General features: G+C 57.8%; 2 protein-coding genes across 5 annotated transcripts; one reads left to right on the forward strand and one right to left on the reverse strand.

The window, feature by feature from the left end:
* The first annotated feature begins 2,596 nt into the window (after positions 1–2,596).
* DBN1 (drebrin 1) lies at positions 2,597–16,860 on the forward strand. Of its 4 annotated transcripts, none has more exons than XM_040240459.1 (15): positions 2,597–2,906; positions 7,428–7,483; positions 8,073–8,185; positions 8,341–8,415; positions 8,497–8,643; positions 8,794–8,871; positions 9,102–9,253; positions 9,339–9,402; positions 12,731–12,790; positions 12,880–13,003; positions 13,737–13,874; positions 14,203–14,373; positions 14,721–15,406; positions 15,709–15,811; positions 15,980–16,860. In XM_040240459.1, exons 1-15 carry the CDS (start codon positions 2,821–2,823, stop codon positions 16,048–16,050), a joined length of 2,124 nt encoding a protein of 707 aa, XP_040096393.1. In that variant the 5' UTR covers positions 2,597–2,820; the 3' UTR covers positions 16,051–16,860. The 4 variants fall into 4 exon arrangements, 3 of the variants coding, with proteins under 3 accessions (XP_040096393.1, XP_040096394.1, XP_040096395.1); XM_040240460.1 differs by having other exon boundaries at positions 14,724–15,406; XM_040240461.1 differs by lacking the exon at positions 13,737–13,874 and having other exon boundaries at positions 14,724–15,406.
* Positions 16,861–17,129: 269 nt separating this feature from the next.
* On the reverse strand, positions 17,130–23,163 carry PRR7 (proline rich 7, synaptic). Its single transcript, XM_040240462.1, has 2 exons — positions 17,909–23,163; positions 17,130–17,697 (listed from the first exon to the last, which is right to left on the reverse strand). The coding sequence occupies exons 1-2, from the start codon at positions 18,321–18,323 to the stop codon at positions 17,300–17,302; spliced, it is 813 nt and encodes a 270-aa protein (XP_040096396.1). The 5' UTR covers positions 18,324–23,163; the 3' UTR covers positions 17,130–17,299.
* Positions 23,164–27,308: the final 4,145 nt, after the last annotated feature.

Below are 27,308 nucleotides of genomic sequence, written 5' to 3' on the forward strand. Positions count from 1 at the left end.
ATGGTGAAAGTGGCTGGGCCCATGCCAGAGGCAAAATCTGAAAAGTGATGGGAGCATTGTAATGATTAGGGTGAAACTTCTGCAGGTATGCTTGGTAGGAACCTGCAGAGGCAGGGTGAGGACAGAGAAGGCTCCAGGTGCTGAAAAAGTCCTGAAACCTAAATGTCAGCCTTGAAGCCTTATCTGAGAGGTGTGGGGGAGCACAGAGCAGGAATAAGGGTGTGGGAGGGTGGGGCTGCACCAAGGTGGGTGTGGGAGGGTGGGGCTGCAAGGAGGAAGGGGAAGGGGTTTTTGCTTTCTAAGCCTTCACTCTGTCACATTTTATCCACACAACACATTATCAAAGAGGAAACTTAGGGAAAGCATTTTACTCAAGGTCACACAGCAAATGACCAGCTTTGGGATGTAAATCCTCCTTCTTTCTTAGCTTTTCCACTCTGGGGAATGAGAAGCCATTGGACAAGCCTCCCAGTGCTGGAGGGGGCAGGGGGAGCAGCTGGGAGAGGGGACAAGGTCAGGATCTTGGGGAGGGAGAGACTTGAAGAGTGATCAGTGCTGGGAGTGGTAGACATAAAACCCTGGTGGGAGAGCCTCCAAGGAGGCACCCAGCACCCACCCACCATGGCTGAGCATGTGGGTTTCAGGGCTTTGCAGAGGAGGGAGTGATCATTAGTCACCCTGTTCCCACTGGTTGAGGAAACTGAGGACTACAACGGGGCCACTGAATTTGGCAATTTAGGGGTCCCTGGTGACCTCAGCCAGAGCAGTGCCAGAGACCATGCGGGAAGAAGGGGCAGAGTACAGATAAATTATAGGATGATGATGGTGTGAAGGGGTGAAGGGTGGGCTCCAGGGAATATGAGCAGGGAACCTCCTTGCTCCTCTGAAAATAGAGAAAACTGGGCATGGGGCATATGGGGACTCTCTGTACTATCTTTGTAATTTTTCTGTGAATTTCAAGCTGTTCTAAAATTAAAAGTTTATTTAAAAATATAGATGGCAAAGAGGTAAGAGTGGGTGTGGCTAGAATTTGTAGGTGGCTGGGGGAGGCAGAAATTTGAGAAAGACAGCCCGCAGGTGCAGGTAGGGCTTCTGTGTTTTGGATGTGAAACTGAGCAGGAGGCTGGGGAGGGGGCTTTGGGATGGGGAAATGAAAGCTGGAAAAAAAGGAAGCAGGAAGGGACTGAGGCCTGAGATCCCTCGACCTATCATCCTTCCCAGGCACCCCTCAGCCCCACTGTGGAGTCTTCCTCTCCCTAGAATCTCACGGATTCTGCTTGGGACTTGCTCCAAGTAGGGGCCCTGGAGAAACTGACAGGACCAGGGGTCCAGGGGCATAGTGCTGAGAATTCCCCAGGCGGGGGCCTGTGGAATCTTTTGCGTTTTAAGGGGTTCTATGTACTCCAAAGTGCTGGGATCCACTAGTGGAGATCAGTGTGCATGCTTCTTTCCTCTTCTTGGTCCAGCTGCTTGGCTACGCAGCTCAGAATCCGGAGGCCCAGCCCCACCACCTCCCAGATTGGACCAGAAAAAGTTTGCTCAGATTCTGCCACCTCCTCTGGGAAGACAGGGGTGGGAGGCTTTGCAGGTGGTGATCAAGGCTTCTGAGAGCTGCAGAGGGTTTCAGGAGCCCAGCTTAGACAGGAGCAGAGCTGCTCCGGGAGGCCCTGACAGTGGTGCCCACTTCCCTGCAAGAGACTCCTCTGGGGCCCCAGTGTTTTTTTGTGCTCAGAGCTTTGGGAACTAAAGCTGCCAGGGGACTGGCCCTAGAGAGTCTTTGGAGAAGCCCTGCCCTGGGAGTCTGGGGTTAGATGCTGCTTCCGGAACTCTACTTGGGATTCCTCTGGGAGACCTGAGGCTTGGGGGAGAAGGCCAAGGATCTCCTAGGCTGGCCTCCCTTAAGAGGGCTCAGGGGGCAGCTGGTGGGGGAGGGGTGTTCAGTGTAGAGTGGGGTGGAGATGAGTTACAGGTTGGGAATGTAGAATGGTCTAGGAGGCAGGGGTGGAGGGGTGTGGTTGGAACAAAGATCAGAATAAGAACAGCTTAGGCTGGAATAAGGAAGGTGCAGGTAGAGATGGGGTCTGACGAATGGGTAAGGGGTTTGCACCAAGCATACGGTCGGTTGGGAGTGGGGCTGGTGCTGGGAGGGGAAAGAAATGAGGATGGGCTACAGATGGGCCAGGGGTTGGAGATATAGGTTGGGATGGACCAGGGATGGGGGTGAGTCTAGGATGGAGGGAGATCAATGAAGGACAGAGTGGGGCTGGGCCGGATTGGAATGGAATGGATTTGCAATTGGGACAGGGAGTTGGAAAGAAGAGGGCTGAAGTTGGGCCTGGATAGGGCTTGGTGAGGTGGGGATGGGGAGAGGGGGATCAAGGCGGGGGGCGGGAACGGAGGCCCTAAGGTTTGTGGCTGGGGACCCCACAGGGGAGAACTGGGACGTGGGGAGAACTGGGACGTGGGAAGAACGGCCCCTGGGTGCCGAGTGGTAGAGCCGCCTGGGCGCGGCGCGCATGGGCTGGGGGCGAGGGGCGTGAGGGCGCCCCGGGGCAGGCCGGGAAGCGGGGGGCGGGCCTCCCCCAGGGCCGGGCCGGGCCGGGGCGGCGCTAGGACCGAGCGCGCGGAGGGAGCTAGCCGGGCGGAGCCAGCGCCCCCCGCCCCCCGCCGGCCGGCTCCCCTCCCCCGGCCGCTGGCTCGCTCGGCTCGCAACGCTGCAGAGGCTCTGAGGCGGCGGCGCGGCGACTCCGTCTTTCCTTCCCTCATTCTCCGTCCGTCCGTCCGTGCGTCTGTCCGTTCGGCCTCGGTCCGGCCCGCAGCATGGCCGGCGTGAGCTTCAGTGGCCACCGCCTGGAGCTGCTGGCGGCGTACGAAGAGGTGATTCGGGAGGAGAGCGCTGCCGACTGGTGAGCCCCCCGCCCCCGCCCCTCAGCCCCTTTGTCCCCGCGCCGCCGCCGCCGCCGCGCCTTTGTTTCCACCCGGCCCCGCCGCCCCGTAGCCAGGAGGGAGGAGGAGACCCTGAAATGCTGCAGCGGCCCGGGAGGGCCAGGGAGGAGCTGCCTTTGTGCGCGCCGGGGGAGGGGCCGGGCCGGGCCAGGCGGGGCACCCGCGGTCCCCGAGCACCCGGAGGCGGCCCCAGCCGCGCGGTGGGAACGCTGGTGGCTGGACGCAGGCTGGAGAGACGCAGGGTCCAGATGTGTGGCCTGGGGCTTCCTGGCCTTGCAGAACTGCTCCTCCACCCCCTCCTCTTCGCCTTGGGCCCCGGGGTGGGACAGGTGTGCACCGGGAGGCCAAGGGCACCTTCGAGCGGGCGGGGACCGAACCGGCAGAGCCAGAGCTGTCTACCCGGCCCAGCCCAGCCGGCCACCGCACAAAGGAAAAGCTAGGGCGGGGGAGGAGCGGAGCGGAGCGGGCTGGGGGCCGGGGCGCCCCGCCCACCGGGGGGCCTCTCCGAGTTGGGGTGTGATGGAAAGACGTTTACTGCCACACGGCCACCGCCGCCCAGTGCCTCCTGTTCCCCTTGGGGGTCGAGGAGGCAGGGCTGAGTCTTCTCCCCTAGTCCCTGGGTGCAGGGACTGGGCACCCAGGCTGGGACGTGCCAAAGGAACTGAACTGCTTGTCCAGAGTGCCAAGTGGGGTCCCTGGGAGGGAGCCCCCAGGCGGACCATTGTGGAGAGAGTGGAAGGAGTTTTCTGAGAAGAATGAGGGGGTGAGGAGATCCACGGAGACCCTGGCCTGGTGGTCCAGTGGCAAGGGGCTCTCAACTACCGCGGGGATGGGGAGGAGCTGGGCTGCCCTCTCTCCCCTCCCCAGCTGTTGTCTCCCCCTAGGTGGTGGGTGGGGACGGACCACCTGCTCTGGGGCTGGAGTCCCCAGAGTGGCAGAAAAGCCAAGGGGATCCACACTGCCCTATTCAGGAACCGTCATCTCCCCGGAATACTCTTCTGGGGCAAGTGCCCATTCTCTTCCCTAGGCCTTTTCTCCCCTTGGCAAGCAGGAAACACAAAGTGAAGGAAGATCTGAGGGACCACACTTGGGCTGGCCTCACCCTCATGCTGGGAAGACACTGACCTGGGGGCTGGAGGAGGGGACAAGATGGCCAGGCCTCCATGCCACAGTACTGCAGCACTGGCGGGCAGCCAGGCCTGGAGGCATGGACGAGGGAGACAAGCAAGCTCTCGTGTCCTGCGGGTCAGTCACAGGAGAGGCCAAGATGGGCTAAGCAGGCAGGCAGCCCACCCTCTGTCCCAGCCCTGTCCCAGGGGGGCTGAGATCATGGGAGGAGTTGAGGGCAAGTGGCTGGCTTGGCCTGGTGGAGGAGCTGGCCATGGGATATGGGCCGTGCCTGGAGAGAGGCACAACCCACCTCAGAATGCTCTTCAGTCTGGGGGTGCTGCCTATCACCACCCCATTTCCCTCCACCTTCCAAAAAGCGGAGCTCCCACAACCACTGCTGGCCCGCATCCTGCTCAGCGGAGGCCTGGGCTCCCACCACCCAGCAGCATCCATGTGGCTCAAGCGAGTTATTATTCATCACTGGCGTGCGTCACCCCCACCCCCACCCCGATCTGGGTTGTGTGTGGGACACTCACAGATGTACACACGCACCCTCGCACATACACACATTTGCTCACTCCCAAGGGCCCAGATAAACATTTGGTAGAAAGAATGTGAGAGTCTTCAGGGACATGAGGGCCCCTAGCACCCAGCACAGAGCCAGGGTACAGTGGGGTCTCCAGACTCAGGAGCAGACCCTGCACTGAGGCTGGAGGAGGGTGTCTTGGATAAAATCACCATCTGGGCAAAGGGGGCTTGGCACTGCCCTCCTCTGAGTAGGGAGTAAGGGTCGGGGAGGTCACACCCAGGTGGCTTACTCTGGAGTAGACTGCTGCCTGATGCTGGGAGCAGGGGACCATGGAAGGCAGATTGTGTAGTGAGAACTGGTGTTACCCTGGACGTGACCTGACTCACTGTGTGACCACACAAGTCCCTGCTCCTGTTGACAAGCAGGAGAGGGAGTTGGGCTCTGCCATACCCAAGATGCTCAAGGCCCTTCCAGTTGTGATATCCTGAGAGTGTAATTGTCCTGAGGAATCCACCTACCCTGCAGCCCCCATCCTCAGCTCAACCCAGAATCTTCCTGGATCTGCTACATTCCATCTCCCACTCACCCTGGTCCACTTTCTCTGGCTGAGATGGGTTTTAGATGGCAAATACCAACTAGAGCTGCTCTATGCTGTCTTGAAAGTCTGAGTTAAATGTCCCACCTTCACGAAGCTTACGGTTTGGAACAGTGTCTATCTCCAGGGGTTGGAGGTGTAGATTCCTGCCTCTCTCCCTCCCACCCCCTTTCGGTTTCACCAGCTCCAACCCACCCAAAGCACAGGTCTAGTGAGATCCCAGGCAGCTTCAGGTGCCTCTTCCCATCCTTGCTGGGGTGTGGTAAGCACCCTGGGGAGGGAGGTGCGGTGCAGGGCAAGGCTTCCTGGGGAGCTGGCATTGGGTCCCTGAGGGATTTCAGTCAGGGGTGGGCATGGGATGGAAAAGCAGATTTGGCCTTCCTGTGAAGGGAGACTCATATGCAAAGGCCCTAGGGTGGGAACTGCCCAGAACTGTGCTGGACATCAGGGACCCATCCAGTGTGATCCAAGTGTATGGTTTGGATATGGAGGTCTGGCTGGAAAGGCAGGTGGGGTGGAGCTCAGGGATGAAGGCCTGCTGAAATCTTTGAACTTAGCTATGGTTTTCACCAGGTAAGGGCCAGGGCTGCAGCACAGAAAGGTGACTGAAGGTGGGTAGACAAGGAGTAAAGAACGGAAGGGGCAGGACACGTGTTCTTGGGAAGAGCCACAGAGAGCCTGGGAGAGTCTGACAAGTCACGCCGGGGAAGTGTGACTTGATGGCTAGTGTAGTGTCTGGGAACCAGAGTCATGGAGTCCTGCCTCAGTTTCCCAGCTGCGGGATGCAAAGGGGCCGATCCTTCTTCTCTGAGGGCCTTTTGTTCGCAGTGGCAGCTTAGGGCAGCCAGACAGGTGGTGGGACAGCTGTGTGGAGAAGGCAGCTGCCAGGGTTGGGGCCCAGGCAACAGTTGGACGGGGAGTTTCTGGCCCCACAGCCCACCTGTGTCCCTTTTAGGAGGGAAGGGATCCTGAGAAGCAGGGAGGGGCTGGGGCCCATTTGGCAGTGACTTGTGCTGACCTCATGGGGCTGGGCCTGGACCAGGCACTCCTTCCGCCCTCCTCCCACCTCCCTCCCTCCCGCCCTCTTCTCTCCTCCCTCTTTCCTTCCCACCCCTTTCCCCTCCCTGCGCCTTCATTTTCTCTCCATCCCTTCGCGTCCCTCCCTTCCCTTGTCTTCCGTTTCTGCCTCCTCTCCTAGCTCGCTTTCTCTTCTGCATCTCGCTGGTCTCCTCCCAGCACCCTGCCTTGGCGGTCAGGGAAAGGGAGCTTGAAGGAGGGGCTGAGCCTCCTTGCCCCACCGGCCTTTCTTCTTGGCCCCAAGCCGGTCTTCCTCCAAGTGGGTCCCGGGAAGGAGACATTTCTCTCTTCCCTTGTGTAAAATGGATGTTGAGCCACTCCTACCTGTGGAGAAAAAGCTAGGGAGGAGGAAGGCCGCTGGGTCAGCTCTCTGCCAGAGCTGAGAGGGAAGGACAGGCCAGCAGTCCCCGGAGACCAGAACCTCAGCTAGGGCAGAGGCAGCCTAGGTCTGGAAGGCCAAGAAAGCGCCACCGCCCAAAGGCCAGAGTCCAGGCAAGAGTGGCCATGGTGACCTCATCCCATTTCAGAGAGTCTGAGATTGAGGATGAGGGTGTGTCCCCGGGGTCCTTTGTGTTCAGGAGAATCCAGCTGGGTGGGCCAGTCGCGTGCCAATTGCTGGGTTGCCGTGGTTACCAGGGGGATGCCCAGAGCTGAACAGCACCAGGTTCTGTCTCCCTGCCCCCTCCCCCCCCCCGCTGTGGGGGGAGGGGGCAGTGGGTACTGAGGCACGCGCCAGGTAGATTCCTGGCAACCACCAATGGGGGACGAGGAGCTGTAGCCAGGGAACGGTAACCAAGGAACCCGTCGCCTTGGAATCTCCATCTCACACCACTGGCTGGGTTGCAGGCTGCTAGGGCCAGCCAGGGCTCCGAGGACACAGCACACTGACTTACTGGAAGCGAGCCACTGGCCAGCAATTCCTTCCCCATTGCCTGCTTTCCACCTGATCCAAGCCTCCCTCCATCAAATCCTAAACTGTCCCCCACTGAGTTCCAGCCTGAAATGGTGCTTAGCTCTGTTGTCATGGTGATAAGGCTTAAGTGCTAGGCTGGAATCCCCCCCTCCTGTCCTGCCCCCTCTGTGTCCCTCCTACCCTCCCAGAGTCATCTCCACCCAAAATTGGCTGCCTGGGCCCTGACAGTTCTTTGAGCCACCCCTCCCTCTCCCCAGGGCTCTGTACACTTACGAGGATGGCTCAGATGACCTCAAGCTTGCAGCATCAGGAGGTAAGAATTCCAGCCATTCCTTTGTCTTCCTCCCGCCCCCTCCTCCGGTTGGGTTGTTTTCTTCCCCACCCGTCTGGCTCCAGGCCACTTCGAGGCTTGCTTGCCTGCGTCCAGCAGACCATTATTTGTCTGGCAAGTGTCCTTCCTCCAATCATCCCTAAGATCCCTAGGGTGGGGAGGGAGGGAGACTGGTTTCCTGTTTGATTATGAAGAGACTGAGCCTCAGAGAAGGAGTGTGACTTGCCCAAAGTCACACAGCTAGGCGGGAAGGGGCCTGACAGGGATGGCCCGGATCACCGCACTTTCTCCAGAGCCCAAAAAAGGTTTTAATTTACCTCAGTGGGTGCTAGCACCGCGTGAGACTTGATGTGTGAAGAACACATCCTCAGTTCTCCAAGGTCCTGGGGGATTAAAAGGCAAAACTCGCACCTGCCTGCTGTCTCTTTCACACCAGCACAGAACTGTGGGACTTGTAGATCTCTGGGGGTGTCTGCAGAGCCCACGGGAGGAGTCCTTGCTTTGGATTCCAGGCCCTTGGTGGGGGAGGGGTTCAGGAGATTGGGCCTGACAGCCCTCCTGATTCCCCCAGATGGGGGCTTGCAGGAACTCTCCGGCCACTTTGAGAACCAGAGGGTGATGTATGGCTTCTGCAGCGTCAGGGACTCCCAGGCTGCTCTGCCGAAATACGTGCTCATCAACTGGGTATGCACTAGTGGGCTGGGGAGGGGAGCTCAGGGCCCCAGAACGGTTCTCCTTCAGCCCTCTCCACTCACTGATGCTGCGGGAAGAGAGCTCCAGGCCTCAGCCTGCTCCTAACTCTTGTCCTTTCCCTATCCCCCTTTGCTGTGACTTTGCAGGTTGGTGAGGATGTACCTGATGCCCGCAAATGTGCTTGTGCCAGCCACGTGGCTAAGGTGGCTGAGTTCTTCCAGGTGCGTGTGGGGTCAGGGCTTGTGGGGGTTGGCGACAGGCGCGGGGACTGGCTGCCTGAACCTGCCTTCTCCCTGCGGCAGGGCGTCGACGTGATCGTGAATGCCAGTAGCGTGGAGGACATCGATGCAGGCGCCATCGGGCAGCGGCTCTCCAATGGGCTGGCGCGTCTCTCCAGCCCTGTGCTGCACCGACTACGGCTCCGTGAGGATGAGAATGCAGAGCCGGTGGTCAGTGTGCACCCCTGGTGGGCTGGCCCTGCCTGGCGCTCCACTGGCCAGTCCCCTCTCGGTCCTCCGTGTTTTGTGGGGGGGCAGAGGGGTGCTCCCCAGCACTTGGCCTGTGGGCTGCACTCACACCAGGCCCCTTGAACTCTGCAGGGCACCACCTATCAGAAGACTGATGCCGCTGTGGAGATGAAGCGGATTAACCGCGAGCAGTTCTGGGAGCAGGCCAAGGTGCAGACCCCAACCCTGGCCTGCCGGCTGGGTGGCTCCTCCCTGTCTTGACCCCATGGGGCTGCTCTGGCTCCTCTCCTAAAGTCCCTCCCTTCAACAGCAGGTCCTGTCCCATGTGCTCCCCACACTGAAAGCCCCTGAATTCACAGAAGCCTGGGTCAGGGATGGGGGTGGGGTGGGCTGGGCCACAAGCTCAGGGCCTGCACTGCCTTGGCACTGGGGGGCTGCAGAAGGAGGAAGAACTGAGGAAGGAGGAGGAGCGGAAGAAGGCCCTGGATGAGAGGCTCAGATTTGAGCAAGAGCGGATGGAGCAGGAGCGGCAGGAGCAGGAGGAGCGGGAGCGCCGATATCGGGAGCGAGAGCAGCAGATTGAAGAACACAGGTGGGACCCCAGCTCCACCCCCACCCCCATCTCCACGGCCCCACGTTGGCCAGTCCTAAGGGCTCACCTGCACCTTTCATTCCAGGAGGAAACAACAGACTTTAGAGGCTGAGGAGGCCAAGAGGCGGTTGAAGGAGCAATCTATCTTTGTAAGTTCTTAGCCCACGGTTTCTCTTTCCTGGTCAGGGAAGTGGGGATGGGCCCTGAATTACTGGGCCCCTTGGGGGATAGTCAGAGTCTTTGGGGACAGTGCTGGGCATTCAGGGTACCCTTGCATCAGCATGGGATGTCCTGCCGTGTCAGGCCTGACCCCTGATCATGTGGGGTTCTGTCCCCTGGCTGTGGGAAGAGACCTCTTTGGAGAAGTTTAGACTGAAAGAGAAAATCTACGTTGACCCAAACCCTCATCGACCAGGCTCCTCCTGCCCACTTCCAGCAGGACTTGAGGGGCTCAAGGTACATTAGCCATGCTTCCTGTACTTAATGGGACTTGAGGCCTGGTCCCCATTGTAGTAATGCTATAGAGCCACTGAAAGAATCTGGGCTGGTGCTCTGAACATCTGTATACAGGTATGTGTAGTGTCTCCTTTAGGGCAGGCACTTATTCCAGGGGTACTTGGCTGAACCTCCAAACATTGGGGTGGCCCTAGGATCATCATGGACTGACCCTTTCACAGCCACAGTGGAGACAGATCTTCACGCTTTGAATTGAATTTTACATTTGAGAAATAGCAAAGATCATTCAGTGCTGAGCATGGTACAGTTTGGGACAGGAGGTAGGCAGTAGTCGTCTGGACTGAGACTGGTGGGTAGTTGTTGGGCCATGGGGACTCAAGCAGACTTCAAGGTCACACCCACAGGAGGCTGGAAGGGAGGTGGCAGGACAGTCCTTCAGGCACTGGTATTAATGGCTGTTATAGATCATTCCACTCATTAGCCCCTAGAGGGTGGAAAGAATGTGTGGGTAGTAAGCTCCAAAGTCATTCATTCAGCAAACCCTTGCTACCTGCCATGTGCTGGTGTTGGAAATATGGTGGAGAGCAAGATGAGCAAGGCTCTTTTACAATTAGCTGATGAATTAACTGCAGCAAAAGGTACATAACATAAAAGGTACCATCTTTACCATTTTTAAGTGTATCGTTCCATGGCGTTAAGTGTGTTTATTTTGTACAGCTGTCACCTCTGTTTGTCTCCAGAATTTTCTTCATCCTCCCATACTGAACCTCGTATCCATTAAGCACTAACTCCCCATCGTCACCTTTCTCAGCCCCTGGCAACTGCTTTCTGTGTCTGTGATGTGACTAAGTACCTCATATGAGGGGAATCACGCAGTTATTTTACCATTTATGACTGGCTTATTTCACTTAGCATAGCATCTTCAGGCTTCATCTATGTGTCAGAATGTCTTTTCTTTTGAAAACTATTAGTATTCCATAGTATATGTATACCAGATTTTGTTGATCCATTCAGAGCAAAGTCTTTTGGGAAAAAAAACTTATGGAAAATCTCACATACACGCGCACACAAAAGTAGAAACAATAGTTTAGTGAACCTTGACTTGATCGCTTATCTTCACCAGTTACCAATGTTTCAGGCAAAGATTTACAGTGTTACACCATTATTTTATAGTCTCATCGGGCCCTTCAAGTATGGTTCCTGTGACAGTAGGTATTTTAACAGGTCACTGTGGTGACCTTGCCACTTCAGGTCCCCTGAGGAAGGTCTCCCACAAGAAACTTTGGAATTTACAACCGTAAAATGCTTTCTTTTGATTTAAGGAGGTACTCTGCTTTCTCCCTTCCGATAAGAATTGCCTTCTTTATGTGGGTTCCCTTTTTGCCTAGGAGTTTATTTATCTGAAGATGCTGAAGCACAGCAGCACCATTGACCTTTCCGGTTACTGTGGTGATATCTCTCCTACCCCAGCTCTGATTTGTGTCCGTGCTTCTCACAGTGTTGGTAGTTAAGGTTTTTGTGGTAAGCTGCCTCTGGTCCTTTTTTTTGAATGAGGCTGAGGAACCTAGTCCTGTGGCACTAGGCAGGGGTGGCATAGCAGCAGAGGCTGCTGGGATGTATGTTTTGAGGGAAGGCAGAGAGCTTGACTGGAGTCCCTTGGAAATTTGGGAGGAGAGAGAGCAAGGTCAGAAGAGGAGTTGAGACTTCATTCTGGGAGACAAGAAGTGGTGGTTAGGGTGACAGCCCTCTTGAGGCTTTTGGTGTGGTGAGGTCAACTGAGGAAACAGGTACCACTGAACGTCCGGCTGACCACTCATCCACATAATAAGTTCTCATCCTGTGTCACCCACAGAGGATGGGGAGATGATCCAGAAACAGGAAATTATGACACAGTGTGATCGGTGTATGGCTGGAACACCTCATGGGGCCCCAGGGAAGGAAATGACCTGAATGGGCCAAGGGCCCCTTCCCCAGGAGGCTGTGCCGAAGCTGAGGCCGGAAGCAGGAAGAGCTGGACCCAGGGTGGGGGTCAGGCACACGGGGAGAGAGATTCATTTCCTCTGCCAAGGCAGAGAGTTGGGAAGTTGTACTCATGTTACGGGACCTACAACTCCATTGTGCTGAGGGCTTGATGTCTACATTTCACAGGGTGTGTGGGAGTCAGGGCAGGAGGGGAATGTTGGGAGAGATGATGGGCTGGATCAGGCAGGGAGAGGGGAGGCCCAACCAAGGACTCACACCTGTCTTTACTCCTGTGGCTGCAGTCCCAAAACAGGAAGTGAAGGGTAGTAGGGAGTGGTGGGGACTGTGGCAAACTAAGGCTGCTGCACTGCAACTCTAGTTGAAAGCTGCTTTGGGGCACACAGGCCTGTGTTGCCAGGGCTGTTGGCATTTTCAAAAGAAACTGAAGAGCCTGATTTCAGTAAGAAACTTGGTTTTTGAGTGAGTGAGTAATAGTTACTCAGTCGTGTCCGACTGTTTGCTTCCCCGTGGACTGAAGCCTGCCAGGTTCCTTTGTTCATGAAATTCTCCAGGCAAGACTACTGGAGTGGGTTGCCATTTCCTTCTCCAGGGGATCTTCCCGACCTAGGGATTGAACAGAGGTCTCCTGCATTGCAGGCAGATTCATGATTTTTAAGTGATGGCAATTAATATTTTGAAAAGATACTTTCAGGGTCCATAGAGAAAGAAATAGAGGGAAAGAGCAAGGAGGCAGGGGACTAGTGAAGCCTCAGTCATGATACCAAGGTTCAGGCTGCATGGATGGGGGTGTGGCTGGCCAGGTACTGGGTTAAGAGGTTCGAGAAAAGTTAGCTACAAAGGTGGGGGTGTTCCTGGATGGCCGTGGGTGCCCAGGGGCCTGTTTGGACTGGAGATGAGGCAGCTGAGGACCTTGCAGATAGAAGGTGCTGTGGGACTGGTCATGAAAGTGGTTTTTGGTAGTGAAAGAAGCGGGCTGTAAGAAAGCCCAGAGCGCCTGTTGGGGTGGGGTGCTCAGAACACCATCCCTTTGGTTTCCAGGGTGACCAGCGGGATGAGGAAGAAGAGACCCAGATGAAGAAGTCAGAGTCAGAGGTAGAGGTGAGCACTGTTGGGGGGACCAGGCATCTGAGTTTGGCCCGGCCGCCTCAATCAGGCCCCGCCTGGCCTGACTGTCCGTGTGCCCCTAGGAGGCAGCAGCCATTATTGCCCAGCGACCTGATAATCCACGGGAGTTCTTTAAGCAGCAGGAAAGAGTCGCTTCGGCCTCCGCAGGCAGCTGCGATGTGCCCTCACCCTTCAACCACCGACCAGGTAGTCCCAGCTCCCACACCCTTACCCAACCCCCACTCCTCAGGTTTTGGTCTTGAGCCTCTTTGGGACCTTCCTTGCCCAAGGACCCCCTGGAGAAGGGAAGGCCAAGCATCACATGTGCTTCCACCCACCGCCTCCAGGTGGCAGGGCCGAGAAGGGCTCGAGCAGGGCCTGGTCTGAGCAATGGGTGGTGCTAGAGGCCATCTGGGGCTGAGGGACCCCCTGGCTGCAGTGAGTGGCCCTGCTGGGAATGAATGTGTCTTATCTGAAGAACTGTAGGTGCATGGGGAGTGGGGCCTCGTCCTGTCCTGAGATTGAGCAGCCTGGAGCTGTACTCCGGGTTCCCTGTTTGGATTTTCCCTGTATGGCTTCCAGCTCTCCTTGAAGCACCTTTCTGCTCCCTGTCTGCTGGCCTGCTTGCCCCTTCTGTGTGCTTGGCTCAAGTGCTAGGGCTCTAGGGCTGGGGCAGGCTGTTCCTGGGCTTGGGCTGCCCAGACTGGGAGGCTGGCCGCATCGTGATGTGTCAGGCTCTCTGCTATGTGTGGCTGGTGCTGGTGGCAGTGGTCTGATGGCCTGAGGCTCTGGTCCCGCTTGGCTGAATGTGCGCCCTGGCTGAAGGCAGCTTGGACATCCAGGGCCAGCCTGGGGGAGGGGGAGGCCTCAGGATGGGGGTGGGGGAGACTGACCCTCTCTTGTCCTCTGTCTCTCTCTCTCTGTCTGTCTCTCTTGGCAGGTCGTCCGTACTGCCCTTTCATAAAGGCATCGGACAGTGGGCCTTCCTCCTCCTCCTCTTCCTCTTCCTCCCCTCCACGGACTCCCTTTCCCTATATCACCTGTCACCGCACCCCAAACCTCTCTTCCTCCCTCCCATGTAGGTAGCAGTCCCAGGCCTCTGCGGGAGGGGGTAAGGAGGGCCCCGCTTCCCAGCAGCCCCCCTGCCCTCCCCCAGCCTGATCCACTGATCTCTGGTGTTTATCCCCAGAGCAGTTACTGCCTGCTTCTTTCCCCTGGCCCTGAAGGGGCCCTGGCCCTCCGGGGGCCTGGCTTGCAGGGTCTGGAGCTGTGGTCTAGCCCCTGGGGGCCCTGGGGAGCTCCCAGACTCCAGAGAGGAGGGGCTGGCCAGGCCCCAAGTTCGACAGTCCTGTTTCTATCTGGCTCCGTGGCCCTCACTGATCAGTTTGGGGTTTTCTGTCCCACAGGCAGCCACCTGGACAGCCACCGGAGGATGATACCTACCCCTCTCCCTGTCCGGAGCCCCTCTGACTCCAGCACGGCCTCCACCCCTGTTGCTGAGCAGATCGAGCGGGCCCTGGATGAGGTCACGTCCTCGCAGCCTCCACCACTGCCGCCGCCACCCCCAGCAGCCCAAGGTATGTGAGGGGGCCCTAGCCCCTGGACTGGGAACTCCAGGTGGCCCCTTTATGGCCCTGAAAGTGGCTGGGGCAGGGACAAGCCCTGGTCAGATCTGCCTTCTCTGGACCTCAGGGTCTCCCTGGAGTGGGGACGGCCTTCCTCCCAGGGCTGCTGAGCAGTTTAAAGACTGCGGGTAAAGGGGCAGCAGGGGCCAGTGGGCGTTAGAAGGCACTCTTCATGGAAGTCTTAGTGGAGGCCTTCTTTTCTGAACTCTTCAGTGGGTAAGCAGGTTACTGTCTGGTGGCTGCCCAGGGCCCGCATCCTTTCCTGGGAGCTGATCACGTCTCCTCTGTCTTTGCTTCAACAGAGACCCAGGAGCCCAGCCTCAGCCTGGATAGTGAAGAGACTAGCAAGGAAGCCAGAGCAGCAGCCCCTCAGGCCAGGGCTGGCCCCCTGGAGGAGTCCCCTCAGGCCTCGGAGCCTCCCGAGGGCCAAGGCAGCCCCATGGAGGAGGACTTGATGTTCATGGCATCTACAGAGCAAGCAGACCTTGCTGCCTCTCTAGAGCCTGCCATGGCTGGAGCCTCTGCAGCCGACAGCCCAGCAGCTGATGCCATTGAAACCGACAGTGCCGCTGCTGATAATGCTGTTGCTAACACCGTCACCCCTGCCGCTGCCAGCCTCATTGACCTTTGGCCAGGCAATGGGGAAGGGGCCTCTGCACCCCAGGCTGAGCCTCAGGCCCCCATACCACCTTCAGGTGCCGAAGTCATGCTGGCGGAGGTGCCCCTGCTGGATGAGGTGGCTCAGGAGCCACTGCTGCCAGCAGGAGAAGGCAGTGCCAATCTTCTCAGTTTTGATGAGCTGCCTGAGCCGCCAGCCACCTTCTGTGACCCAGGGGAGGAAGTAGAAGGGGAGCCCCTGGCTGCCCCCCAGGCTCCAACTCTGCCCTCAGCTCTAGAAGAGCTGGATCAGAAGCTGGAGCCAGAGCTGGAACCAGAGCCCCACCTGCTGACCAATGGCGAGACCACCCAGAAGGAGGGGACCCAGGTGGGGCTGGGGCTACCTGATGGGAGGGGAAGTAGTCAGGGCTGGAGCAGGGGGCTGACCCTTGGTTCCTCAGGCTTGCAACAGTACCCTGCCCCCTTTCTCTGTGGCCCACATTGTTGGGGGGAAGCTGTTTCATTTCCCCTCCATGGCCCAGCTCTGCTTTTATTCCCAGGGTGGGCATCTGTGTTTCCCCGGCAACCACTGATAGACTCACTGGTTGCTGGGGAAACGAGCTCAGGCCTGGTAGGTCAGCCCTAGTCCTGCTGGGTGGGGCCCAGTGACTTGGAGCTTTTCTCCTGCAGGCCAGTGAGGGGTACTTCAGCCAATCACAGGAGGAGGAGTTTGTCCAATCAGAAGAGCTATGTGCAAAGGCTCCGCCTCCTGTGTTCTACAACAAGCCTCCAGGTAGTGCTGGGATGGATGATGGAGAGGAATTCGGGTGGGGGTGCTGGGTTCATGTGTGGCCAGGCAGCCCTTGCTCATACACAGCTGGGACAGCTCGCTGGGTTTGGGATGGATACAGGCATGGATCTGCTGAGCCATCCTAACTCCCTTCCCTTCCCCACGTCATAGAAATCGACATCACCTGCTGGGATGCAGACCCAGTACCGGAAGAGGAGGAGGGCTTCGAGGGTGGTGACTAGCAGTGGTGCCTGCTCTTAGGCTGCCTTCGCCAAGGCCGCCCACCTGCCCCCGTCTCTGGCCAGATGGTCCACAGTGCCTGCACTCGCAGCAGCTCCGCCTGGCACCCACTCTGGATTCTGGCCCTGGCTGGGAACTTGGCCGCATCCCTACCCACAGGGCCCTACTTTTACAGCTTTTTTTTTTTTTTTTAAAGTTGATAGGAGACTTGTACAGTTGACTGGTTTTCCTCCCGTTGGTAGTTGAGACGCTGTTGCAAATTCCACCCCCTTCCCACCCGGTCCAGATTGTAGCTCTTAGTCCTCCCTGCTCACTCACCTGGCCGGGGTGGAGGCCTCACCTTGCTTGGGGCCTGGCGTGGGGGGGAAGTTCTGGTGGGAAAATGTTCCCCCCACCTCTTTTCCTAGTTTTCTGTTTCTTGGAAAAAAATATCACTTTGTATTCTCTGTCCAGGGCTTCAGATATTTTGCACGAATTTTAAAACATGGCAATAAATGGCTCGTGGGCTCTGGCTCCCTGGGACACCCCTCCCCACCCTTCTCTTGACCCTTCCCCACCTGGCCCAAAGGAAGAGAAGCAGGCCTAGCTGGGGCCTCTCGGCTTCCCGGCCCTTTCCTGCCCCCTCCTGCTGGGCAGGTCCCAGGCTGGAGGCCCTAGGCGTGATTCAGGTCAGGGCTATGGGTGGCCCCTCTCCACCTCCTCCCTCTTTGCTTGGGTTCCTTTTTCACGTTCAGTAACTGTTTTTTGGAAAGCACAAACTTCTGTAACAGGTCGTGCTCATGTCTGTTAATAAAGAAATCCAGATCCCTTCAGGCCTGCTGCTCCGGGCCTCCAGGGGCTGATCTGTGGTGGGCCGCCTGCCCCGACCCCATTCCCAACTCTTACTACCTTCAAAGCTAAGAGGGCGCCCTCACCAAGGCCCCAAGGAAAGTGGGGGTATGAGGCTCTTCGGGGAACCAACCGAAGGTTTGGAGCAGGCTGACCTCAGCTTTAGCTCTACAGCTTGTTAGTTTTGGGCCGATGAGGCCGGCCACACCTGGCCACCAGAACCTTGGCCGCAAGCAGTGGGTGCCCCCTCCGCTTGTACCAAACCAGATCACACACCTTTATTATCCTCAAAATGTAACAAACGGGGTAAGAAATCCCTCCCTCCCGCCCCACCCCAACCCCCCGCAGTCCAAGAGAAGCATTTAAAAAGCCCCGCAATCAGGCCAGGAGTCCGCGGGTGGGGCTCGGGACGCCGGGCGCCCTCTATACGGCTGTAGTCCTCCCGAACAAGGGGATGGAGACCGGCAGGCGCCAAGCTCCGTGCTCCAGTGGCTCTCGGCTGCTGAGCTCTGAGTCGGTCCAGCTGGGGAAGACCCGGCGGCCGCGGTCGGCCTGCAGACAGAGCGCAGGGCAGGGCGGCGCGGGCCGTGGGGCACTGGGCAGATGCAGAGCCGACGTGTAGCCCCGGTCTAAGAAGAGTGGCTTGTAGCTGGGAGGCGGCTGCTCCTGTTTCTCCGCGCTGTCGCGGCGGCTCAGAAAGGGCGTAACGATCTTGCGGTAGAGGCCGCGCGTGTCCGTGAGCACCTCGCTGTAGGGCGGCGGCGGCTCGGCCATCATCACCGCCTCTTCGTAGCACGGTGGCTTGGACATGTCCGATTCCGCTGTGGAGTGGGAAGTAATCCACGGGTGTGAGGCCAACTCAGCCTCCCGCAGAAGTCTCGGCCAACCCCAGACCCAGCCCTCTCCCTCTTCCTAGGTTCGCTGGAGAGGCTGTCCCGTGGAAGCCCCGCGGGACAGCAGCGAGCCCTCCCCCTGCCGAGGCCTCGTCCACCCTAGTGAGCCCGGCCGCCCCCTGGCGCACGCGGTACTTACCTTGGCGTGGGTAGCTCCAGGGCCGGGGCGGCACGGATAGGTGCGGCGGCGGCGGCGGGTGCGGAAGCGCGTGGTGGTGTGCGTGCGGGTGCGCGTGTGGCTGCGCGGGCCCGTGGTGCAGCAGCGGGTGCACGTGCACGTGCTGGTGGGCGTGCGCCGGGGCCTCGAGACGGCCGCGGTGAGGGGGTGGCGGGGGCGCCAGGCCCGGGGGGCTCCCTGCCAGGCTGCCCTCAAGCTCAAGGGGCTCCAGCTCAAGGGCGCGCAGGTTCTGCTCACGCAGCCGCTCCTCCTGGCGCCGTTTAAGGCGGCGGCGCAGGAAGCTGCAAAAGCAGCAGAGTAGGACGATGAGACCCCAGATGAGCCAGAAACCGGCAAAGCACGTGAGGAACGTGTAGGTGCCCTGGGACATAACCATGGCGGCGGCGCGGGCGGCGGGTCCTCGGCTGCTTCACTGGACCATGGGTTCCTCGACGTGGCCCCGGGCCCGCGCCAAGCTCCCAGACGCCGCCAGCGTCACTCGAGGACCCGCGGCCGGGGGCTGCCCGCAGCTGGGCTCAAGTCGTGCGCGCGCCGGCGGGGAGCAGCAGCAGCGGCTCCGGTTCCTTCCCATGGCGCCGGCAGGCGCGCTGGCGGGCCTCACCCGGGACCGCGTGGAACCTGTAGGACAGACACAGGGCGCGGTGAAGGAACGCTGCAGCCCCCGACGACTTCCCTGCCCGCGCGAGTGCCCTGCGCAATCCCGGGGAAGCCTCCTCTGCGGAACCCCCCGCACTCCGCGGGGGCCCGGTGACGTCACCAGGGATGACGTCACGCCTGAGGTTTCCCCGGTAGGGCTTTCCCGTATCTGAGACCGGGCCGCCGCAGCCGCCGCCGCCGCTTCTCACCCGAGGTGATTCCAGGCGGGTCAGCAGGGGGCGCGCGAAGGCCAGGTTCGGCTTCAGTGTTCCTGAGAGATTCGCCATCCGCATCTCGCGGGTGCAGGATACCCCAGCTCCGAAAGGGCTTCAGTCTGCCCACAGGCAGGCACCCAGGGCGCGGAAGGGGAGCCACTGCGCGGTTGCTTTGCGGCGGGGAAAAGGTGGTTCACCTCCTAGGCCCCACGAGCAACCCGCCGGGGCCCAGCTTCAGCCTGTGCATACGCACCTGGCAACGTCTGGCGTCAGACCTTGTTCCCGCTCTCAAACCTGGCTGCCCAGAGCTTGGAACATTCCGGCCCGCACCGCGGCCTCCTGGTTGTCTCAGCTCTTGTAGGGGGGATCAGGCGGACGGTTCTTAGTGCCTACTGCGTGCTACCAGCTTGTCTTTGTCTGAGCCGAACATGCCGCCGAGCGTGGGCCGTTCCCTCTTTTCCTTTCCTCTAAGCGCCTCCGCTCGCTGAATCCCATCTCCGTCTCCGCTTCCCGAGCCTCCTACCCATGCGCAGCCCGACTTGGCCCTGCCCTTCTAGCTCTAGGCCGCCATGTCCCTTCCCCCATTTCCTTTCCCTCTCTGCAGAAGGTAGGAAAACTAGCTCAAGTAATCGGTACTGCCTGGGCCCACATCACTCCAGATGGGCACTTCCAGTTCCACCTCCTCTCTACAGCCAGGGTTGAGAGGGGAACCTCGCGTTGTAAGAGGTAAGTAGAAGGGGAGCCCTGACTTTGGAGGGACAGTGGCAGGCAACTGTTCACCACCTCCTCAGAACAGGAATGAGCTCTTCTTGAATGCCTCACATCCAAGGTGTTTCACATACAGTATAGCCTTTTGGGGTAACGAATTATTCCTGTTTTACAGATTTTACACAATTAGGAGCTGTGTGGATGGCAGGTGACGGTTCCATAATTTGAATCCAAGACTGGCCACAAAACCCTAGCCTGGGGTGTTAAGAGCGCTGCCTCCTGAGTTATTTTGTGGGTCTCTTTGGACTCCCCGCCCGCCATCCTCAGCATGCCCAGCCAAGGCACACATGTATTCAGCTCTGGGTGTCACAGTGGGCCTAAGCCCCAAGCTGAGGGCCCCACATTAAACTTAGACTGGTCTGAGAGCAAGCCGGGGCGGTGGCGGGGGCGGGGGAAGCCAGGCCGCCCAGTATACCCCACCCTTCTCCCCAGATGGCTCCTGTCTGACTCCATGGCTGCTTTGTGCCATGTGCCCCTTGGTGCCCGTGCCAGTCCCTTTCTCCTGGGCCTCCATTCCAGAACAGACGACGGCAGGAACAATAGCTCCACCCGCCCCCTTCACAACCCCACCACGAGGCTGCCATGGTGACACAGCCCAGATAAAAACACGATGCTGCCAGTCATTGGGGGTTAATTAAATCTGTTCTCCTTTTCCTGAGCCCACAGGAATTTTCAGGAATGCTCTGATGAAGCTGGCACTAACTAGGTGCCTCCTTGGCTTGCAGGGCAGGAACAGCTCTGGGTCACAGAAGCACTTCTGGGGCTGGAGGTGATGGAGTTTAGCTGAATTAGAAATACATGCCAAGGACTGTCTGCTGTGTGAAGCCTCGTTTTAGACTTCTTCCATGCAGAATAATCTTACGTAATCAATACCACCTTCCTACTGTGGGGGTCATGCCCATCTGATGGATGAGATAGGCTTAGAAAAGGAAATGACTTGCCGGAGGTCACACAGCTAATAAGGGGAAGAGCTAGGATTTAGCCTGACTCTGAATCCAAAGTCTGTGTTGAAACACTTCCCTAAATGATGAGTGAGATGTAAATAAGTATGTGTTAGCACTCAGTACAGTAGATTTGGTACCTGTGGAGACAGTGGCCAGGCTGGCCAGCCTGTAGTCAAAATGCACCTTCTTGTACCTTCTCACCAAAACTTGGTAGTTCTGCCAACCAGCCCTCAGTTCAAGAGTGGGAAAAGGCTACAGGGTGAAGGAGAGGTAGAATGGCAGCTCTAGGGTTAATAAGGAACAAAGGACAGGGACTGTGCCCTGAGGGGTCTAGCTCAGCTCACTGGGCATTAGGGGGACAGACAGGCCAAACCCAAGACCCGCTGGGTGCCACTGTCGCCTATCTATCAAATGGATATGACCCCCAGCGAGAAGGTGGTGCTGAAGATCATGTAAGACGTGATCATCACGTATGATCATGTAAGATCATAGGAGAGGCATAGAACAAGGCCTGGCACACAGTAGACAGGCCTTGGTGGGTATTTTTACTTCTATCTAGTTAAATACCAGCCAAGTGACAGAACTATCGCTGAATTTTACAGACTTGGCCACCGTGGTTCTGAGAGAGAAAGTCTGCGTACAGTCTCAGCTGAGTTGGCCCTCTGACCTCACACTGACTCCAGTGCTCAGTGTGTAGGGGAGCAATGACAGATGCCTCGGGCTGCTGCTTCATGCTGGTGGTCCAGCAGGCCCAGATGGCAGGAATCCTGCCTGAACTTCCCTCCTGGTCTAGAGGGAGTTGCTCAGTAATACCTCATCTAATTCACAGTAGGTGCCCACTAAATAAATGTCAAGGGATTCATTCAGACTTTTCCAAGGGTTTTTCCTAAGCCAAGTTTCTCAAAGCCTTTCCAAAGGGTTTCTCCTTTATCCCTTCATGCCTCGTGCATGTTCCTGGTGGGTCCGGGAAGCCCTTCAGATGCAGACCCTCTGCCTGTTGCTCACAGCAGCTCACCTTCTCCATCCCCTGCAGACACATGCCTGGTCCTTAGTAAATACCCAACTCCGACTGTGTGCTGGGAGCAGAGCCTTCAGCCAGGCTCATCCTTCAGTCTGCTGTTTTATGATTTTCTTTCTGTTTGTTTCCTCCTCATTCTCTTTACTTACCTTCTTGTGGGTTATTTAGACATTTTTCAGGATTCCATCTTGATTTCTTTGTGGGGTTTCTGAGTATATTGCTTTGTAGGGTTTTCTTAGGCCGTACTCTCACTGGGAGCACGGCGGGGGTATGGGAGTGAGCCTAGGGGGGTGGGGGTTGCCACGTTGTGTCAGTTTCCTCATCAGTGGAGAAGAGTGAGCTAATCCAGGCAAAGGGCTTAGAGACACCCCAAAACATGAGCACTGCTGCCCACAGCTTCAGAGCTGAGGGTACAGAGGTGTGTGCCCCAGGGCTGGGTGCTGCAGAGTTTCCTCTCAGTCACCTTATAAACTAGGTGAGCATTCTGCCCATTTGACAGATGAGAACACTTTGCTCAGACAGATTAATGGTCTCTGGGGCCTGGCACACTGCTGTGTGTACCTCCCACACTGTTCCTCTGCATAAAGAATTCCAGCACCCTAACCTTAGACCCCAGAAATCTGCTGCTGGGTCTTTTATCTCCGCAAAGAGCCCACCATTTACACCATCTGCCAAGTCCTGTTGCTTTTAGCCCTCACTGTTGGGTGTCTTCCTCTGTCCACTCCCTTTTGTCCCCCTGTCACTGCTGGCTTGGCCAAGCCACTGCCCTCTCTCACCTGGGGTTCCATTACCATTGCCACCACTTTCTCTGCTTCCCCACAGTGCTCCTGCTTGGCCTGCCATTCTCCACACTGCCTGCTTCCCCCAGGCCTTCTATGAACCCAGCTGCAACACGGCCGCACTGCTCTCGCCCCAGCACTTGCTCCTCAGCCTCTTGGTCTCACCTGTCACCTCCCTGGATGTGTCAGCTTCCAGCTCCCTCACCCCCCAGGGATGGCTGAGAAGTCCAGCGATATTGATCACACTGTTCTGTGGTCGCCTGTGTTCAACACGAGGGCTACGTCTGTCTTCATCATGTGGGGTATGGTAGCTCAAAAACCACTTGTTGAAGGAGTAACTGGAAGTGTTCAGTTACCTCTTTGGTCTTTTACCTGTCTGACAAGGAACATCTCAAGAGCTAGGTCTGCATCCAGTTCATTCCTGGGACATGCTGCCCATTCACCAAAACATCACTGATAACCAAGCTATCACCAGCTCTCAGCCCTCACAGGGAGGTTTATAAACAAGCTGAGGATACATACATCTACATGAATAAATGGAAGTCTACGTGGAGATTAAGATGTGTACCAAGGGTTCTGAGGTAGAAAGAGGCAAGGGGCTCTGGGTCACAAGGGGAAGTCCTGGAAATGAGGCCAGAGCTGCTAGTCCTGTGAAGGAATAGGAATTCAGGCCAGGGGACAGAGAAGAGAGGGAGGAGAGTGTGGTGTATAGAATGAGGGTGGGATAGGAAAGGCGACCACTCACCTGTCCTGTGTGCCCTCTCTGTGTATGCCAAGTCCCCTGCTAACCTCTTTACATTCACTGCCTCAGGCAGGAGGGTGCTCAGTCACTCAGTCGTGTCTGACTCTTTGCAACCCCATGGACTGCAGCCTCTGTCCTCTGAACTTTCCTCTGTCCATAGAATTTTCCTGGCAAGAATACTAAAGTGGGTAGCCATTTCCCACTCCAGGGGATCTTTCCTGGGCCAGGGATCAAATCCGAGTCTCCTGCATTGGCAGGCAGATTCTTTACACTGCACCACCTTGGGAGGTAAAGGTTGCGTGCATGCATGCTAAGTCGCTTCAGTCCTGTCTGACTCTTTGCGACCCCATGGACTGTAGCCCGCCAGGCTCCTCTGTCCATGGGATTTTCCAGGCAAGAATACTGGAGTCAGTTGCCATTTCCTTCTCCGAGGCAGGAGGGAGTTGCTGTCATCCCCACTCTACAGGCAGGGAGCTGGGGCCACTTCAGGCCCACGTAGCCTGTGGGCTTATGAAATCCAGGGAACTGTAGAACCTGGCAGGAAGGTCATTTCAGGGAAGCACTGGTGACATTGTTACACTCCTCTCACACCAAGACAAATGAACTGAAACCAGAAAGAAGTGACAGGAACCATCCCAGCTGCCACCATCGGCCAGGCATGGAGCTGGTCAGAACGTTATTCCCAGTGAGGCCAAGGTACTGGCTTGACACCTTCACCTGCAGGCAGCATCTCTGTGATCCAGCCTTGGCACCAGGCCAGGAACCCGGCGCTTGGGAAACTGCAAATGGGACAAGAGATGGGGGCCCTAGTGGGTTGGTGTCTACTCAGATCTGCCCCTCCAAGGGAGGTGGCTACAGCTCAGGGTGGCGGAGTAGGGGGAAAGCAGAGGGGATTATACCCTTCTTTGAGGGGCTGCCTGGTGAACACACAGAGCACCGAGCAGGGAGCCCTGGGTTCAAATCCTCCTTCTGCCCAGCTGTGTAAAGCCATCCCAGCTATTCCCATGCCTGAACTGAATTTTCTTCATCTATAAGACAGAAATGATGAGACCAGCCTGGCAGTGCCAAGGGAGGAGCAGAATTGATGTGGGATGTGAAAATACTTCAAGACCAGCATACAGAGCTGCACTTGATAAATGAAACTGCCAGCACCTTGCAGCCTTAAGAGGTTCAAATGTGTTAACTGGCCATGGTGCCACATCTACACAAGCCTAGAGGTAGTCCAGCAAAAACTGCCATCACCTTCCCATGCGTCAGAGGTCTCAGCCTTGTGACTCAGGCTGGACACTGTTCATGGACATGGTTTGTTGACCCATAATCATTTTTTAAAAAAATATTATGATTAGTTGTCAACATTTAAAAACCAGGAGACTTTAACATAAATGTCTGGATTTCTGGTTCACCTTGAAAATTGGACAACTTGGTCATACCAAATCCACATTCTCACATGGTGACGTAGACTGCAGCTGATTAGTGCCCTAGTCCACCTAGGCCCTGGAGCCATTTGGGTTTCCAACCCCTGAGCTAGACTGAGCACCCACAGGGCCTAGCAGTGCATGGGCCTATTATTGCTAAATTCCTTCTGCTACCACCAAGGTTACAAGCTGACCAGGCCACAGAGCCCACAAACCAAGGAATGGAGCCTCAGGGATTTCCAGGGGACTGAGGTAGCCCTCACTGCTCAACTTCTACTAGAGAGAGGGAGGGAAGGAGGCAGCCTGGCAGTAGCTGGTCCTATAGGGCATCTGGAGGAGCAAGAATCTGGCTGCTATTGCTGGAAAAAGGAAAGGGGTACCAAGACCTAAAACATAGGGAATATCCTCACTGGAGGAATGTGAAAGGTTAAGAAAGCCCTTCTAGAAGGCTCTACAGTTCTTTTCTGCCTGGGTCACAAGAGATGTATGAAGCAATACCACAGCAGAGAGGGGCCATGCCAGCAGAGAAACGAACACTGGAAAACTAGCTCCACCACTTACTGGTTGCTCAGCCTTGGACAAGTCACTTCACTTCCCTGAGCCTTGGAGTCATCATCTCTAAAGTGGGGATCATAAACTTACCTTGCACAATGTTGTAAGGACTAAGGAGATCATGGATGCAGAGCGCTCAACACAGGTCTCCGACAAAGCAGGAACAGAATGAAAGGAGCCTGTGAGTAATTCCAAAGGCACTTCTGCCTGTGGGAGATTCAGGCCTGACTTAGGACACCACCCATCTAAGGGCATCTTTGCCTCAAATGCCTAGCTAATGGTCACCTGTGATACCCAGGACACCTCCCTGGATGGGAAAGGAGACCCCAGGGTGGTTGTGATCACTGGGATATTGGGTCCAAGGCCTGCGGTCGGGGCTGGCATCTGCTGAGTCAGGCCTGGGAGAGCTGGCAGGAGGGCCCTTTCTCTCCCCCAGCAAGCTGCCCACTGAGGGGAGATTGGGAAGGGAGCCAGAGGTCATTTCCTCTGACTCAGCAGCCATTCTGCCCTCAGAGGAACTCCCCTGGAGGACAGGGCATCTCCATGTGGCACTGGCCTGCCTGCTGGCCAACCTGCATGCCACCCAGCACAGTCTGGGCTTTGTGCTCGGACAAGAAAGGGACACTTGTGATCCAGACAATGGGCTGGGTGCTCCCATTTGGCCTGGGCTTCAGCTTCCCTGGATCAGCTGTGTCCTTTGCTCCTGCCCACACTGCTCCTACCCCTCCCTGGAGAATGTGGCTTGAGAAGAGGAGCAGAGAGACCCACCGTGGGCCCAAGCTACCGTTTGGCACATGCTCTGGCCATGAGGAGGAGGGAGGTGAGCGTGTTTCCTCTCCCCTGGTAGGGACCGTGGCCTCTGAAGCACCCAACTCGTGGCAGGCCATTTCGCTGGCGGTGGGTGCAGTAGGGTGAGGTGGGGGGGTCGGGGAGGGGATAGTGGGTTGGTGTGGCGGGGTACGGACCCCGGACCCTCGCCTCCTCCTCCCATGGCAGGCCCAGTGGCTGGGCCGCCCCCACGTTTGCCGCCACGCCAGGAGCCCTGCTGCGACGACTGTAGCCACGTGGGAGCCAGCTCGTGCCCACGGGGCCGATCGCCCCCCACCCCCACCCTCGACGGCTGTGGAGGCAGGCACATCCTGACAAGGCCAGAGGGGCGAAGTTCCCCCCACCGCGAGAGGGAGAGTCCCCCTCTCCCTGCGCCCCTGGGATGCGGCCCCTCGTGAGGTGGGGGAGGGGGCGTCGCCGCCCTGCAGCCGCGTTGCCGGGGAGCGCAACCCCGTTGCTGTGGCAACCGTTTCCAAGCGAACCGGCGGCGGCTCTCGCCCCGCTCCTCGGCTCACTGGCGCCCTCCCTCTCCCTTCCCTCCCTCCGCTGTGGGCTGGGGGAGGGGCGGGCCGAGGCGGGGGTCCGAGGCGGCGACCCTGGGCCAAGGAGCGGAGCCGCCCGCGGGGAGGGGCTCAGCCCCGGGACCATCCTTTGCCCGCGCTCCAAACCCGATCGGCCCGCCGCCGCGGTACTCACGGGCCCAGGCATCCTCCTTGAGCTCGTCCTCCTGGCTCAGGGCGAGCGGCGCGGGCCCCGCGGATAGAGCCCCAGACCCGGGGGAGGCGGCGGCCCCAGGGAGCTGACTGTGGCAGCGAAGGCGGCTCCGAGCGCTGGGCTGGAGCCGCGGGGCGCGCGCACGGGCGCGTACACGGCGCGTACCGAGTCCGGCGTGCGCGCGCGCGGCAGCCAGCAGAGTGCCCCCACCCCCAGTCACTCGCTGCCGAGGAGGCTGTCCCGGGAGCGAAAGGCGGAGGACCTGAAACCCACCTGCCGCATCCGAGACTCAGCAGGAAGGGCGCCAGGCTCACCCTGCACAGGGAATGCTGACACCACACCACACAACTGCCAACAGGCTGTCCGGACCTGGCACATGCTGGCAGACTCCGTGCAGGCCGTCGTCCGCCGAACACACAGTATGCTGAGACAAGCAGCTGAGATGGAAAACCCTGACACACACACAGCTACACACACACAGCTGAGATGGAGAACCCTCACACACACATGTCCTGGCCCCGGTCACATCCTGACAGGCACCGCACACACCACACGCATTGGGCAAGAGTTGGACCAGGCAGGCACCCCACTGAATCTCCAACTTACAAATATATGGTCCACTCCGAACTCACATCAGTCCTTCCGGTGAATCAAGCCTGAATATTCATTGGAAGGACTGATGCTGAAGCTGAAGCTCCAATACTTTGGCCACCTGATGCGAAGAACTGACTCATTGAAAAAGACCCTGAT

Source organism: Oryx dammah, unplaced genomic scaffold (genome assembly GCF_014754425.2).
Source record: "Oryx dammah isolate SB20612 unplaced genomic scaffold, SCBI_Odam_1.1 HiC_scaffold_5, whole genome shotgun sequence".
In the NCBI taxonomy this organism is placed as follows: domain Eukaryota; kingdom Metazoa; phylum Chordata; class Mammalia; order Artiodactyla; family Bovidae; genus Oryx; species Oryx dammah.

What these genes read in the sequence shown, in the direction of transcription:
- DBN1 (XM_040240459.1), top strand. Translation starts at nt 2,821, where the DNA reads ATGGCCGGCGTGAGCTTCAGTGGCCACCGCCTGGAGCTGCTGGCGGCG. An exon ending in AGGTGGCTGAGTTCTTCCAG is followed by an intron (nt 8,416 to 8,496) that starts GTGCGTGTGGGG and finishes TCCCTGCGGCAG; the next exon opens with GGCGTCGACGTGATCGTGAA. An exon ending in ACCCTTCAACCACCGACCAG is followed by an intron (nt 13,004 to 13,736) that starts GTAGTCCCAGCT and finishes CTCTCTTGGCAG; the next exon opens with GTCGTCCGTACTGCCCTTTC.
- PRR7 (XM_040240462.1), bottom strand. Translation starts at nt 18,323, where the DNA reads ATGGTTATGTCCCAGGGCACCTACACGTTCCTCACGTGCTTTGCCGGT. An exon ending in CTGGAGCTACCCACGCCAAG is followed by an intron (nt 17,698 to 17,908) that starts GTAAGTACCGCG and finishes CCCACTCCACAG; the next exon opens with CGGAATCGGACATGTCCAAG.